The sequence below is a fragment of the Sorex araneus genome, chromosome 3, assembly GCF_027595985.1.
Source record: "Sorex araneus isolate mSorAra2 chromosome 3, mSorAra2.pri, whole genome shotgun sequence".
NCBI classification, from domain to species: domain Eukaryota; kingdom Metazoa; phylum Chordata; class Mammalia; order Eulipotyphla; family Soricidae; genus Sorex; species Sorex araneus.
Window position 1 is genome coordinate 147128589 of NC_073304.1, and position 17557 is coordinate 147146145.

At 39.5% G+C, this 17557-nt stretch overlaps 1 protein-coding gene across 1 annotated transcript in view; it reads right to left on the minus strand.

Annotated features, from left to right (window-relative positions):
- The window catches only part of SPAG17 (sperm associated antigen 17), a 317179-nt gene that overhangs the window by 41886 nt on the left and 257736 nt on the right, over positions 1-17557 (minus strand). Inside the window, exons 33-36 of the mRNA XM_055132151.1 lie at positions 13375-13563; positions 11584-11729; positions 11337-11467; positions 9443-9570 (exon numbers count right to left, since the gene is read on the minus strand). Of these exons, the coding sequence (XP_054988126.1) occupies positions 9443-9570; positions 11337-11467; positions 11584-11729; positions 13375-13563 (594 nt within the window). The remainder of the gene's footprint in view (positions 1-9442; positions 9571-11336; positions 11468-11583; positions 11730-13374; positions 13564-17557) is intronic.

The following is a 17557-nucleotide window of genomic DNA, read 5'->3' on the forward strand; positions in this document are numbered from 1 at the left end:
AGGGAGGCAAGGGGTACAGTAGACAGTATGGTAGAAATTACTTGTTTGGAAGTATAATGGTTAAAAAAATTGCTCAACAAGTCTTGCAGGAGTCGGAGTGGTAGTATACTAGTTAGGGAACTTGCCTTACACATGGCTGATGGGGTTTGATCCCCACTACACATACTCTCCTGAGCCCCATAGGAGCAATCCCTGAACACAGAACCAGGAGTAAGCTGTGAGCACATGACTGGATGTGGTCCTTCCAATAAATAAATAAATAAATGTTTTGCAAATATAAGCATAATAGGTAAGAAAAACCACCAAGGCTGGGCAATATTTCCTCTGAATTTATGTTCCTCCAAATCTGGATATTTTATTTAATATTTTTATAAATCTGATATTTGGGAATTCTGTTGCATGATGTCCCATTAGATAGCATTCAAGGGAGTACTAAAGCAATGTGGCTTCATGGCCATGTAATGACAGAGTAGTTTATATATGTGACTATTGATTTAAAGTCATTTAAAGTCATTTAAAACACTTGGACTGAAGCAGCCTTTGACTTTCCAGTTCCTTAAGTTATTCTGATGCTCATTCTACTCTAGAATGAGTCTTTGAGGGGAAACTCCCCCATTAATTTGGTCAGTCTCTGTGCCTGCTCAGACTAAGCATACCCTTTATCTTTTCAGATCCTTTTGAGCAGAAATACCTGATTTAGAGTCATTTCTGTCTCTACATTATTATCTCTATAGCTGACTTTCAGGAATGGTGTATTTTAGTGCCCTCAGCCATACATGTAGGTCTGTAGTATTTCATTGTTAACTGCTATTCTGGGTCCAATGTCTGACAAAGAATGACCACTCAGGGGCTTGCCTGGGCTGGACCACTCCTACAAGATCTCAGAGGGACGGAGGAAGAGGATGCACTTCTGCCACTAATCTCAGATGTGGTTTCTCATTTGTCAATACTCTCAACCATCTAAGCCCCCCGGGAGCCATCTGCTCTGCTCTGCATATTTCAGATAAGGTACAGGAAAACTTGTCCAAAATATAGCATGAGTAGATTGTAGCATGCTGATTAGAATTCATGTCCTCTTCATTTACCTCGTTGATTATAGCCACCAAATTAAAGTAGAGCTTATCTAAGTAGAAATCTTATCTAAAGTGTTTGTTGTCTTTACCCCTACATTTAAAAGATTGTTTAGAGAAGTAAAAACCATTGTAACTAAAAAAAAAAAAAGTATATTGTCCTCCTCTCGTCCTTATCTGCTGGTTAAATTAGTGCTTCTCAGTTTTTTCCATACCTGGCCCCTTTGTTTCCTTCCCTTTGCCCGCAGTTCTACTAGATGGCCCCATTCTTCTCTTAAGATTCACCATTTAAGTGATTTTCACCGGTAGGACCCCTTGGACTACCGTGGGGAACCTACACGGAGCCATATGGCCCCTGTTTGAGAAACATTGATTTAAAAGTGCAACATCTGTCAGTAAGCTAGACACATTATGTGAATTTCTTGCAAAATGAAATGGCACGAGCTGGAGCAAGTAGGGTTTCTGCCTTGTACACACCCGATCTGGGTTCAGTCCCAACACCACATACAGTCCTCTGAGCCCTGCCAGGAGTGATCCCTGAGTGCCAAGTGAGGAGGGCCCTCTTCCATACCACCACAACAATATGAAGAAACAGCGCAAATCCCTACTGCAAGGAGAGGATGATGAAAGGAGTCCAGATACCTCAATAGATGTTTCCTACAAACTTGAGCTCTCTGAAAAAGAATTCAGAAGTGAAATCCTGAAGCTGTTCAATGAACTCAATGGAAAGATTGACAAGTTAAAGGAGGACCTGACATAAACGATACAACAGACAGCTGAGAAATTATGGGAAGAAATGAGAGGAGAAATGTAAAACCTACAAAAGGAAATGTCACAAATAAAGGATTTGGTAGATGAATTAAAAAACTCAGTGGGTGCCCTCAACAATAGAATGACTACAGCAGAAGACAGAATCAGTGAACTTGAAAATGAGCTGCAGGCAGCCTACAGGCAACAACAATCAATGGGGAGAGACCTCAAAATAGCTCTAGGGAGAATCAGAGTCATAGGGTGTAAAAAACTAAGACACGCGAGGGGCGTGTGCACTAGCGTGCTCTCTGGGCGGCTCTGCCTCACCGCCTGCGTTCAGTGCTCTGGAACCATTGTGTATGGGCTGGATCGAAACGGCCGGTGGTCAAGGACAGGCGAAGGAAGGACAAGGACCAAGCTGGTTGCTTATTAGTTACCGTTTATTCAATCTTCCATCTTTCTCATCTCCCGCACTCCCTCAGATAGCTCCATCTTCTCCCTGCATCTACTGCCACCTCTCTTGCCATCTCTCTCCTCCCTTTTCCCTCTCGCCCTTGCCCCTAGGTTACACAATGCCAGGTAGCAAAATCAACATAAGAAAGCCCTTCCTGAGGGTTGTCAGTAGGCAAAATACCTAAGGGTTTTTTCTCCTCTCTTCATTCCAAACACTCATTAACATCTTAATACTAGTTATTTTTGTATGGACATAGCAAGAGATACATTGAGGCTTGCAAGGCAACATCTTGCCACAGACTCAGACTACAGCACTCAGGTCAGATTAATCATTCCTCACCCTAGCAGGGTCCAAATCTAGTTATCAGTGTTTGGATCATGACAACATTTATCCATGATCAAGCTCTTAACTTATAGTTAAGCATTAGGCACTTTGGCCAGGCCAACTCAATGCCAGGGTAACACACAACTCACCGCTTGCCCTGGGTCCGTCCTGTCCCTCGTCGGGACCCTGATTTTGGGGGTGCTAGGAAGTAAGGGCAGCTAAGGCTTAGGTTGAGACAAGATACCCAGGAGGAAAATATCATGTAGAGTCAAATGACTCCCAGGTTACAAAAGCATAGCATTTGCTAAGTCTTCCTGTGTCCATACAAAAAGCACATGGCTCTGAATAAACTATGCAAAGGACTCAAGGAGAAGAGAAAAACAATATTTACAAGTCAACAGAACACTAAGAAAGAAGTTACAAATAAACACAGAGAAATGGGAGCACTGTGACAAGAGTAACCTAATAAACCTAAACTACCTGAGGCTATGTAATCCTACACTAGGGGATGATTTCAAGAGGAACAACATCAAAATCATCAAGTACCAGAAGGACAGGGAACCAATTCCAATGAAAAAGCCACAGTCAAAAAAATCATTGTTGAAAAGTTCCCAGAGCTGGACAATGCAGACATCCAGATTCAAAGAGCCAGAATGGTGCCAGCTAAAAGAGACCCTAACAGAAAAACTCCAAGACATATCATAGTTAGGATGATGGATGTAATGGATAGAGACACAATACTGCAAGCAGCAAGGTCCAAGAAGGAAATCACATTCAAAGGAGCACCCCTTAGATTCACAGCAGACCTATCAGAGGAAACCCTTCAAGCATGAAGGCAGTGGTGGGATATAGTGAAAAACTCAATGAAATGAATGCTTCACCAAGAATACTTTATCCGGCCAAACTCTCATTCAAACTTGAAGGAACGATACACTATTTTGCGGATAAACAACAACTCAGGAACTTCATAGACTCTAAACCAAACCTAAAAGAAGGGCTAAAGGGGCTACTGTAAGACAAGAAAACCCCCTACAAGCACAAGAAACCCTTACAGAAAGATGGCAAAAAAACCCATGACAATAATCTCTCTCAATGTCAATGGTCTTAATTCACCAATTAAGAAACACAGACTGGCAAAATGGATTTAGAGACTCAACCCAACAGTCTGCTGCCTGCAAAAAACACATCTGAATAGCTAGAAGAAACACAGACTCAAAAACAAAGAATGAGAAACAATCCTGTAAGCAAACAACTGCCTCAAAAAAGCTGGGGTGGCTTTACTAGTATTGGACAACATAGACTTCAGGTTGAAAAAGATTAGAAGGTTTAGTGAAGGCCATTTTTTATTAATCAAGGGATATGTACAGCAGGAAGAAATCACGCTCCTAAATGTGTACGCACCCTATGTGGGACCAGCTAAATACCTACAACAACTGCTAACAGACCTTAAGAAGGACATTGTGAGCAACACAATAGTAGTTGGAGACTTCAACACTGCCCTATCACTTCTGGACAGATCAAGAAGATTAAAACTCACCAAGGAAATACTGGCTTTGAAGGAAGAAATAGAAGAGAGAGGGCTAATAGATCTATACAGGGCTTTATATCCCCCCAAAAAGGAATACACCTTCTTTTCCAGTGCACATGGAACATTTTCCAGAATAGACCATGTGCTGAGCCACACAACATATCTCAACAGAATCAATAAGATAGACATTATACCAGCTATCTTTTCAGACCATGATGCACTGAAGATAGAAGTTAATCATGGACAGATGCAGAAAACCAAATCAAACACCTGGAAATTAAATGGCTTGATGTTGAACAATGAGTGGATGAGGAAGGAAATCAAGGATGAAATCAAAAGGTACTGGAAACAAAGGAGAATGAAGACACGATCTACCAGAATCTGTGGGACGCAGCTAAAGCCGAGTTAAGGGGAAAATTTATAGCTCTGCAAGCATATCTCAGGAAGGAAGAAAGGGCCCACATAAATAACTTGACCTCACAGCTCAAGACCTTAGAAAAGGACCAACAAAAGGAGCCCAAACCAGGCAGAAGGAAAGAGATAATAAAACTTAGAGCAGAAATTAACGACATGGAAACCCAAAAAACAATCTGAAAGATCAATGAAACCAAGAGCTGGTTTTATGAGAAAATAAACAATATTGATAAACCACTAGCAAGACTCACAAAGAAAGAGAGAGAGAGAACCCTTATAAGCCGAATCAGAAATGAAAAGGGAGGCATCACAACAGAAATCAAAGAAATTCAAAAGATCATCAGAGACTATTTTGAAAAGCTGTATGCCACGAAACAAGAGAACCTAGAAGAAATGGATAAATTCCTGGATTCCTATAATCTCCCAAGGCTGAACCAAGAAGACCTGGAGTTCCTGAATAGTCCTACTAATATCAAGGAAATTGAAACGGTAATCAAAAGTCTTCCCCAAAACAAAAGCCCAGGTCCAGATGGATTCACTAGCGAATTCTTCGAAACATTTAAAGAGGACCTATTGCCAGTTATTCTCAAGCTTTTCCAGGAAATTGAAGAAACAGAAACCCTCCCAAACAGTTTCCATGAGGCTCATATCTCCCTAATACCAAAAGCAAACAAAGACACCACAAAAAAAGAAAACTACAGGCCAATATCCCTGATGAACACAGATGCGAAGATTCTCAACAAAATATTAGCAAATAGAATTCAACAACTCATCAAAAAGATCATACACCCACGACCAAGTGGGATTCATTCCGGGGATGCAAGGATGGTTTAACATCCGGAAATCAATCAACATAATCCATCATATCAACAAAAGAAAAGATAAAAATCATATAATCATATCAATAGATGCAGAGAAAGCATTTGACAAGATCTAGCACCCTTTTCTGATGAAAACTCTGTCCAAAATGGGTATAGAAGGGGCCTTCCTCAATATAGTCAAAGCCGTTTATCACAAGCCTACGGCAAGCATCATCCTCAATGGGGAAAAACTAAGAGCCTTCCCTCTAAGAACACTGCTGGTAGGAATGCTGACTGGTCCAGCCCCTTTGGAAAACAATATGGACGCTTCTCAAAAAATTAGAAATTGAGCTTCCATTTGATCCAGCAATACCACTTCTGGGAATATATCCTGTAGAAAAAAAAGTATAGTTGAAATGACATCTGCATTTATATGTTCATCGCAACACTGTTTACAATAGCCAGAATCTGGAAAAAACCCGAGTGCCCAAGAACAGATGACTGGTTAAAGAAACTCTGGTACATCTATACAATGGAATAGTATGCAGCTGTTAGAAAAGATGAAGTCATGAACTTTGCATATAAGTGGATCAACATGGAAAGTATCATGCTAAGTGAAATGAGTCAGAAAGAGAGGGACAGACATAGAAAGACTGCACTCATCGGTGGAATATAAAGTAACAGAGCAGGAGACTAATAGCCAAGAATAGTAGTATGCAATACCAGGAGGTTGACTCCATAGCTTGGAACTTGGCCTCACACGCTGGGGGAAAGTCATACCAAATGGAGAAGGGAACACCAAGTAAATTGTGAGTGGAGATCACATGTGGTAAGGGAAATACGTGCTGAAAGTGGACCAGTGACGGAACATGATGGCCACTCAATACCCCTATTGCAGACCACAACACCCAAAAGGAGAGAGAGGGAACAAATAGAATTCCCTGCCAGAGAGGTGGGGTGGGGTGGGGGGATGGGATTGGGGGATGGGAGGAATACTGGGTTCGTTGGTGGTGGAGAATGGACACTGGTGGAGGGATGGGCTCCCGAACACTGCATGAGGGAAAAACAAGCACGAAATGTGTGAATCTGTAACTGTACCCTCACTGTGACTCACTAATTGAAAGAATTAAAAAAAATGCACATACGCATAAAAAAGAACAGGGACTAGACAAGGATGCCCACTCTCTCCACTTCTGTTCAATATAGTACTGGAAGTACTTGCAATAGCGATTAGGCAAGAAAAAGATATTAAGGGCATTCAGGTAGGAAAGGAAGAAATCAAGCTCTCACTATTCGCAGATGATATGATACTATACTTAGAGAACCCTAAAACCTCTACCAAGAAACTCCTAGAAACAATAGACTCATATAGTAAAGTTGCAGGCTGTAAAATCAATACCTAAAAGTCCATGGCTTACCTATATGCAAATAATGAGAGAGAAGAAAGCTACATGATAAAAGCAATCACGTTCACAATTGTGCCTCAAAAAATCAAGTACCTCGGAATCAGCTTAACTAAGGGGATAAAGGACTTATATAATGAAAACTACAAAATACTACTTCAGGAAATAAAAGAGGACAAGAGGAAATGGAAAGACATCCCCTGCTCATGGATTGGAAGAATTAATATTGTCAAAATGGCAATAATCAGCTTAACTAAGGAGGTAAAGGACTTATATAATGAAAACTACAAAATGCTACTTCAGGAAATAAAAGAGGACACGAGGAAATGGAAAGACATCCCCTGCTCATGGATTGGAAGAATTAATATTGTCAAAATGGCAATACTCCCCAAAGCATTGTACAAATTCAATATGATCCCTATAGGGATACCCTTGACATTCAAAGAAATGGAGCAAGTGCTCCTGAAATTCATATGGAAAAATAAGCCCCCACTAATAGCTAAAGCAATTCTTGGGAAAAAGAAAATGGGAGGAATCAACCTCCCCAACTTCCAACTCTACTACAAAGCGGTAGTCATTAAAACAGCATGGTACTGGAACAAAGGCAGAGCTGAAGACCAATGGAACAGGGTTGAATATTCTGACATACACCCCCGAATATATGATCATCTAATCTTTGATAAGTGAACAAGAAATGTGAAGTGGTGCAAGGAAAGCATATTTAACAAACTGTGCTGGCAAAACTGGACAGCTACATGCAAAAAAATGGGCTTAGACCTCCACTTATCACCATGTACAAAAGTTAGATCAAAATGGATTAAAGACCTCAACATCAGACCAGAATCCCTAAGGTACATTGAAGACAAGGTTGGCAAAACCCTCCACGACATTGAAGCCAATGGTATCTTCAAAGCTGACATGCCACTGGCCAAGCAAGTGAAAACAGAGACAAATAAATGGGACTATCTCAAACTAAGAAGCTTTTGCACCTCAAAAGAAACAGTGACCAAAATACAAAGACAATCTACAAAATGGGAAAGGATATTTATGCAGTACCCACCCAAATAAAGGTTGATATCAAGGATATACAATGCACTGGTTGAACTCCACAAGAAGAAAACTGCCGACCAGATCAAAAAATGGGATGATGAAATGAACAGAAACTTTTCCAAAGAAGAAATCCGAATGGCTGAGAGGCACATGAGAAAATGTTCAACATCACTAATCATCCGGGAGATGCAGATCAAGACAACAATGAGATATCATCTCACACCACAGAGACTGGCCCACATTCCAAAAAACAAAAGCAACCGGTGTTGGCGTGGATGTGGGGAGAAAGGGACTCTCCTTCACTGCTGGTGGGAATGCCAACTGGTTCAGCCCTTTTGGAAAACAATATGGATGATTATAAAAAAATTGAGCTTCCATTTGACCCAGCAATACCACTCCTGGGAATATATCCCGGAGAGGCAAAAAGGTATAGTAGAAATGACATCTGCTTTTCTATGTTCATTGCAGCACTGTTTGCAATAGCCACAATCTGGAAAAAACCAGAGTGCCCAAAAACAGATGACTGATTAAAGAAACTCTGGTACATCTACACAATGGAATACTATGTAGCTATCAAAAACATGAAGTCATGAAATTTGCATATAAGTGGATCAACCTGGAGAGTGTCATGTTGAGTGAAATGAGTCAGAAAGAAAGAGACATAGAAAGGTTGCTCTCATATGTGGAATATAAAGTAGATGAAAGGTACAAGCTTGCAATGATGCAATTTCTGGCAGATATTTCTCTGAACTTAGTTACTTAAATACAGAAATCCAAAACCATGCAGCTGCCAGTGTGGCCGCTTGACCTCATATCTCTTCGTTCTCAGCAATGGAAACCAAATTATCAAATGCTTCCTTTTCAGCAGGTCCGACTTTAGGGGGGAGAGAACCTCCAATAATAATAGTGAGGGATTTTTTGTTGAAATATTGAATGCAATCAAAGTAAAGTGAAATTTATCAGTTACACAGGCGGGGTGGGGGGCAGGGGAGGTGGGGGAGTGGGGGGAGGTATACTGTGATTCTTGGTGGTGGAATATGTCCACTGGTGAAGGGATGGGTGTTCGAGCATTATATAACTGGGACTTAAACTTGAAAGCTTTGTAACTTTTCACATGGTGATTCAATAAAAGAATAAATTAAAAAAAGATGTAATGTGGGTTATTCAAACTGGTTATTTTCATGACATAGGGAAGTGCTCACACCTACAAAAGAAATAACACTGAGGGCCTTAAGATGTGGCAGGGAGAAGACTCTATGCACCATGCCCTGGGTTTCACTCTTGGAAACACACAAAAAGAAATAAAATTGAGATTTGATGGTATGACATATTTTTATATAGTCTATAGTAGTTAAATTCTTCAAATGTAAACTTTTTGGCTTAACAATATATGTAAGAAAATATATAAACAAATGAGAGGAGACTTGTAATTGATCCACTGATGGATAATGATTCAAGTGTATACCTTGGGACCTAGAGATAGTACAGTGGGTAAGAGGCTTGCCTTGTCCATGCCCAACCTGCCTTTGATACCTGATACCCCTTTGGGTCACCCAAACCCTGCCAGGAGTGATCTCTAAGTGCAGAGTCTGGAGTAATTCCTGAGCACAACCATATGTGGCCTGAACACAAAGCAAAAATATTTATACCTCAACGGAAGGAAATGTGTCCCATGATCTTGATCGGAGATTAGGAGGAACAATCGTATCTAGCTCTTTCTTCATTAGCCACTGTGATGCTTCATGAAAAGGACGGAGGACAGTGATGCTCAAGGTACCTGGTCAAGGAATTTTGAGAGGATCATTTCTCCATCAAAAATATTTTGGAGTCTAGGGATGTGCTCAAAGTGGCGAGCACATGCCAAGCCCTGGGTTTAGCCCCTTGCCCACTCCCCATGTGGCCCTGGAGGCCTAGTGGCTCCTGTGTACTAAGGGGTGTGCTCCCATCCCCAGCTCCCAAAAAGAGTGACAAAAATATTCTAAGAAATTGAATGTTTACTGAATTCAGAAAAATTTTGATGATTGAGAATCTTTTAAAAAATCTTACACTTTATAAAAGGTAAAGCTTTTAAGACTAATTGTTGTCATACTTAGTGATAAGATTTAGATTACCAGGAAATATTTTAAGTAGCATTCAGTATTCTTCCAAAATAATTCCCAAGTTTTGTGACTTGGAATCTATTCTGTGAAGGAAGCTTCCCCCAGCAATCATGTTATTTCATGATGAACAGTTGACGTCCCATTGCTTCTCAGATAAAATAGAGTCTGTAATGTTTTCTCATCCCTGTCTAAGTTGACACATTTTCTCTTCTCTGCTTCTGTACTTTCATTTCCCCCCCATGATTTCCAATACTTTCTGCTTTGCTGTCTCTCTTCCATGCTTCCTCTTCTCTTAATCAACTCCTACCTATCCACCAGTTCTTAACTTCAGTGTCTTCAGGTAACTACTAAATTATGTCTGATCATTCTGTTGATATTTTCATTGAACTTCTTTTCTTTTATAGATTTTTCTCCCACTTTATAAATATAAAGCTATTTGTATGATTTCATAACTAATGCCCATCTCGCTCACAAAGCTACAAACTCTACAAAAAACACATACCTATCACATCACTGTTGTATTTCTAACAAGTGGATTATCAAGTCAAAGTTAGTTTAGATAGGATCTAAATGAGTGACTAGGAAAGCAGTATAAAATAGCTTCACAGAAGTTATTATTGAACTAAAAGATAAAAATAGGCAAAGATGTAAGCATGTTCATAAATGAGCACTAATACATCTCTCAGTCAGAACAAAGATAAAGCACACACAAATTTAAGACACAGCAAACAGTTCTGTACACATATGACATAAACATTTATAGTCATGTTCACACATACATTTATATTACAGGCTCCAGGAGTTCTTGATGTAGTACGTGTCTCTAACCTGTAGCCATACTGATTTCTTTGAAATTGATGAAAATAATATAAATTCCCAACAAATACAACATATAAAGTCTTGTATTTCAGATTAATCTGCTAATTCACTTATCAAATGAACTTTCTTTTCTTATATTAAACTCACCAAGTTGCATTTTTGACCCAAAAATGAACTTATAAGAAGTATATAATTTAAAAAATAGTTTCCCTTCTAAAAGGAAATGAACATATAAATAGGAATCGAGGAAAGACTGAGAGATGTACATAAATTCAAATCCTGTCAAACCCTGTGTGCAGAAATTGGGGTTACTCCATGGAAAAGCAGAGTTCAAAAAGCGAGCAAAGAGGGGATGGAAAAGACAGTACAAGGTCCAGTGCATGCCTTGCATGAACCTGACCCTGACTCAAATCCTTGGTACAAAATACGTTTTCCCAGGAATTGCCAGGCGTTTCTCCTGAGAATGATGCTGAGCGTGGTCCAAACCACTCCCTTGCTTTCTCCCCCACCCCCGGAGGTGGTGAGGTAGGGGTAAGAAAGCAAGCAAAGAGGAAAATAAGAGGAGATGCTTGGGAAGGGGACCGGTGGAGAGGATGAGCTGGGCACATGTGCGCAGGTGTTGTACCTGGCTGCTCCTGAACTGGCTCTTGTAGAACTACAGACGTTGACTCTCCATAAGCCACTGACAGGAATTCTTCTATGTCACTGTCTCGAAGAAGCTCTATCCCTGAGCCATCAGCATAGATGACAAAAAATCTATTTGAAGAAATAAAATAATCTCTTAGCTTGAAGTACTCAGGTAAAATGATTCTTGAACTGGGAAAAGTTTTGTTACAAGTCACAGAACAATCATAGTTACTGCATTATGTCACCTGGGGACGTGTTCGCCATAGACTTGCAGGTGATTCTTATGAAGGTTAGCAGCAGATAAACTATCATAGCCCTCGAAGTTTACATTTAAGTCATTTTCCATATTATTTTCAGGTGATGTAGTAAATGTGCTACCATCAGCCATGACCTAAGGAACAAAGTAGAATAACAACTAAAAGGAAAATATATTGTAAGGCTATAATATAAACAACTAAAAGGAAAATATATACTATAAATCTGATTTTTACAGTACTGTTATAATATTTAAAATACTATAATTATGTAGTAAAATACACTGCACAATTATGCTTATCCTATTAGAGAAATTAGGTAATCAAAAATCTCAACCATTGGAGATATTTATTCACTAAGTATAAACACATAAAGATATTTATACATTAAGTATAAATTGCCTTAATCAAAGTGAAAAACTGGAATATCTTGCTGGTAGAACACTTGGCTTGCATGAGGTAGATGAGGTGATTCCTGACATCACACACATACACACAAGAAACCTTAAACTCATTAAGAAACTATCACTTGAAAACAAAAGTGAAAGCCCAGTAGTGCATCTCTTCTTTTGAACCATGTCTAGAATGTGAGAGCACACTAGAAGCTAAGCTGATATGCTTTCAGAGACAGGGCACCAGGAAAGGAGAAGGTGGTCAGAACCCTTTACGTGAACAGTCACCACATAGAACTGGAAATGTAAACATGTAGGAAAGTCCACTCGTGGCACTTATCTAAAACACTGAAAGAAGGGATGCCGTAGAAGGGGGCTATAGTATGGGATTCTGTGAATTTTAAAATGAGCACTCTGGGATGGAGCAATAATATAGCAGTTAGGGCACCTGCCTTGCAAGTGGCCAACCCAGGTTCAATCCCCAGCATCTCATGAGGCCCCTGGAGCCTCATTAGGAGCAGTTCCTGAGAATAGAGCTGGAAATAAACCCTGAACATCATCAGGTGTGGCCCCCAAACAAACATAAAATGAAATGAGGATCCATGGACTCATCTATACTGCAGAGAGAAACATTAAAAAAAAGAAATATCACAAGAGGAAATCTACTAGCCATGAGTGCTGTCTAGAGATGCCCTGGGTGTCTCCAAGGGGTGTGTTTCTCTCTGCAGACCACTGAAGTGGGTGCTGCAGAAAAATATCAACCAAAAAAACGAGTGATTAGCCTGGATGGCATCTGCATTACAGTCTAGGGAGCACTTGTGTTTCAAGCAGATAATGTTCCAACATCACACCCTTCACCAGAGTTTCCACTTTCCTCCACCATTATCTGTACCCCCCCTACTCGACCACCCCTACCTCATCACCATTTTGATGGCATTTATTATATATGTCTACTAATATTCCCATTTAAAAATTATTTGGCTTTCGCATGTCTATAATCTCAATTATTGGGCTTGCAAAGAGCTTGTAGTATACTTTCAAATGAAAGCTCTTATTATGCATTATAGTTTCTTCAAAATATTTGCATTAAGTAAAAAAAACATCATAAACTATGAGAGGTTGGGGGGGAAATGACAGTACAGTCAGTTGGGCTCTTGCCTTGCACACAGCCAACCCAGATTTGATCCTCTACATCCCTGAGTCTGCCAGGTGTGACCCCTGAGGCAGAGTCAAGATCAAGCCCCGAGTACAGCTGAGTGTGGACCAAACCCCAAAATAAATACAAATTTTAAAAGTATGGAAGGTAAATAATTTAATGGGCATACTTTAATGTGAAATATCTCAAAAGCAAAGTTACAGCATGTCTTTCCATGCTAAGGTTGTACTTTACCTGAAATGTGTTTCCCTCAGGATCCAGTACCTGACAGATAACTTGTGATGTATGTTTCATAATGTATCTGCTAGATCTCAGTTCATCAGTTTTGGGGACAGCATGGTATATATCACTGTTTGATTCATGGGAATATATAGCTGAACAATCTTTATCAATAAGAAGACAGCCTGTGTTTGGAGGTAACACCTGGAAGAAGTGCAGAAAAAGAGAAATACTATAAATCTGGTTGACTTGACAAAGGAAAAATATTCATAGATCCTAGTCACAAACTGTGTTTCTAGGAAGAAAACATTATGCAAGAAAGAAAGAGTAATCAAGGTAAAGAGAAAATGAAGTGAAATTCATCAGTTATACAGTTGGGGGTGGGGGGCGGGGGCGGGGGGTATACTGGGGATTTTGGTGGTGGAATATGGGCACTGGTGAAGGGATGGTGTTTTAATATTGTATAACTGAGACATAAACCTGAGAACTTTGTAAATTTCCACACGGTGATAAAATTTAAAAAATCATAAAAAATTTAAAAAAAGAATAATAATTTGCAGTGAATACATTACCTAATGTGGCTTGACTATGGGAGAGACCCCAAAGGATTTTGACTAAGGATTTATTGTAAAATTTATCTTGTAAGAGAAAAACAAAATGAAGCAGATCCTTAGCCTTAGAATGGTTTCAATAAAATAGATTTAATTTAATTATAAAAAAAAAGAAAGAAAGAGTAGACTTAAGGTTTATACAATATGGATAAAAAGGCAAACTGAGGGTCAGAGAGGTAGTACAGTGGGTAGGGCACTTGCCCTGCATGGGTTCAATCTCTGGCACCCCATGTGGTCCCCTGAGCACCACCAGGAGCAATTCCTGAGTGCAGAGCAGAGGAGTCCCTGAGCATCAAAGTATGTTCCAATCACTTTCCCACCACCCCACCCGCCCCCTCCGAAAAGCAAACTAATTAAGCTGCACCTTTACACGTCCTTAGACTTTATGTATTCAAATATCTTTTCCAAATAATAGTCTTGTGTTCTCTTAATGAATCGTAACACATTTTTACTGCTACAAACATACATGGACGTATTAGAAACGTTTGGAAACACTTAACACCATTGGCTAAAAGCATCTGTAAGAGGATCAAACTTATAGGGCACATACTGGCTTGTATGTGCCTTGAATGAAGAAAACCTTGGATTCATTTCCCTGGTGACTGACACAAGTCCTCTAGTTATAATTTTTGAGTAATGACTTTTTAAAAAGTGTTTTAAAAAACTTTTTCAAATGAATTTTAATTTAATTAAAGAACCATGACTTACAAAGTTAGTGACAGTTGAGCTCTAGGCATATAATATTTCAACACCAGTGTCAACGTCCCTCCACCAGTGTTCCTTACTACTACCGCCCCTCCCCCCCACACCACACACACACACACACACACACACACACATTCTGCCACCTTCTGCCTGTCACCTTGACAGGAACATTCCAAAGTTCCAGTGGTTGCAGCTTAGATCTCATGTTTTCAGTGTTTGGGTCCGTGTTCGGATATCTAGCTATACTACTATCCCTTATCACCAGGGTAAGTGAAGCCCTCGCCCCTCTTCCTTCCGCCTTGATTTCTTTCCTTCTCTGTCCTTCTTTTCTAAATTCTGGGGTGAAGTGTGATCTAGGCATCTCCCTTTTCTACAATATATTTCTTCATCCAGTTGTTTTATCTACCACAGATAAGTGAGGTCATCCTGTATTTGTCTTTCTTCTGACTTACTTCACTCAGCATGATATCTTCCAGTTCCAGACTGGGAACTGGAAGATTTTCCAGGCTGCAGAAAATTGCATGATTTCATTGTTCCTAGCAGCTGCATAGTATTCCAGTGTGTAGATATACCACATCTTTATAATCCACTCATCTGTGGTTGGATACCTAGGTTGATTCAACATCTTAGCCATTGTGCTAAATGCAACAATGAATAATGGTTTGCATATGTTATTTTGAATGAATTGTTTTTAAGTCCTGGGAGCAGATGCCCAAAAATGGAATTGCTGGGTTATGTGGCCATTCAATTTTAAGTTTATTGTGGATTTTTGATACTGTTTCTCACAGGGTTTGAATCAGACAACACTGCCAGTTGCAGTGTTTGTTGTTGTTGTTTGTTTTTTAATCAACACATCTCCACCAACATAGATTGTTCCTACAGTTTTCGATAAGTGCCATTCTCACTTGTGTAAGATGACATCTCATTGTTGTCTTGATTTGAATTTTTCTAATGATAAGTGATGATGAGTTTGTTTTTTTTTCCCACGTACTGACTGGCTATCTGCCTGTCTCCCTCTAAGAAGTGTCTGTTCATTTCTTTTCCCCATTTTGATAGGGTCTTTAAATTTTTAAAATTTATTTTTGTGAGTATTTTATGTATCCTGGGTATCAACCCTTTATATGATGTGCTGAATGCAAATATTTTCAGGAGGTAATGACTTCTCACTCAAGTAGGTAGGTTCCTTTTATTTTTTAATGATATGCTTAACATACCACAACTAAAATCACTTTAAAGTACACATTCAGTGAATGTTAGTATGCTCAAAAACTTGTGCCACTATTAGTTCTAATTCAAGAATGTTTTCATCATTAGAAATCTGATGAAAATGTTTCATCATCATTCAACCCTGATGTCACTAGCAGTCACTCTACATCGTTCTTGTCCCTTGCCCTCTGTATTCACTGATCTGCTGTCTCTGTGGATTGAACTATTTCAGAATTTTTGTATAATCAGAGGATAATGGAGAAGCTATCAATCAATATTTCCCTCAAGAAAATCCAGACTCTGCACTTACTAAACAAACAAGGTAAGTGAGCTGATAGAATATGTAAAGGAAAAATAACACATGCAATGAACTGAAACGAAGTATGAGAATGACAACTCAACAGGTAGAAATATTAATAAATAGGAACTATTTTAAAAATTGGATAGACAATCGGAATCTTAAAACAGATTACTGGAAATGTACAATTCATAATGCAGTTAACATCAAATCTGAGCTGGATGAATAAAGAATAAGCAAACTTGATGTCCTAAATCAACAGATTAGCCATCTCTGAGAAAGAAAGTGGTAAAAACAATAGAAAAATGAACAGCGTCTCAGAGACTTGGGGACTCCAGCACTTAGAGTAATAGTTAGACATTAAGAATCCAAGGAAAAGAATGAGAATGTTATAAAAATATTTGAAGAAATCCTTGCTTAAAACCCTACATTTGATGAAAACAATCTATACATGCAATAATATCAATAAACTCACAGAATATCAATAAACTTCAAAAATAATTGCAGATTTGAGGGATGGAGCTTTGGGGGAACCTGAAATCTAATCTTCCTTTTTCAGTGGCTGCTGACCTGCTTAATTGTCACTACTATGATGACAAGAGGGCACTGGTTTTCAAGGTCACCATGACGTAGGTGAGACTTTCAGTTTGTATTGAACCCTCCAGCTAGATCAAAACTGATGTTGCTGGTCCCTGAGAGTTCTTCCCTCCACTCTCCTTCCCCCTCCCCTTCTTCCCTTTGCTCTCTCTTTCTCTCTCTCTCTCTCTCTCTCTCTCTCACACACACACACACACACACACACACACACACCCCTGCACACAAGCATATACAAAACAATGGACTTCAGAAGGCAGTGACATGCCATGTTCAAAGTGCTTAAATAAATAAAAAATCCATCAGTCATATATATGTATATATAAGGCCATGAGATATATACATATATATTCATCTCTATAGTTCTTTCTCTTATATTAACAACCAACATATTTTTTTAAATTTTTATTATTTTTTTACATTTTTTTAAATTAGTGAATCACCGTGAGGGTACAGTTACAGATTTATACATTTTTGTGCACATGTTTTGCCCATACAAAGTTCAAGAACCCATCTCTTCACCAGTGCCCATTCTCCACCACCAGTAAACCCAGCATCCCTCCCACCCTCCCCAGTCCCGTCTCCTCCCACCCCACACTGCCACTATGGCAGGGTATTCCCCTTTGTTCTCTCTCTCTGATTAGGTGTTGTGGTTTGCAATAAAGGTGTTGAGTGGCCATTGTGTTCAGTCTCTAGTCCACATTCGGCACGCATCACCTTTCCCCCACATGACCTCTGACCACATTTTACCTTCTCTGAGTTGCCCAGAATGAGAGACCAGCCT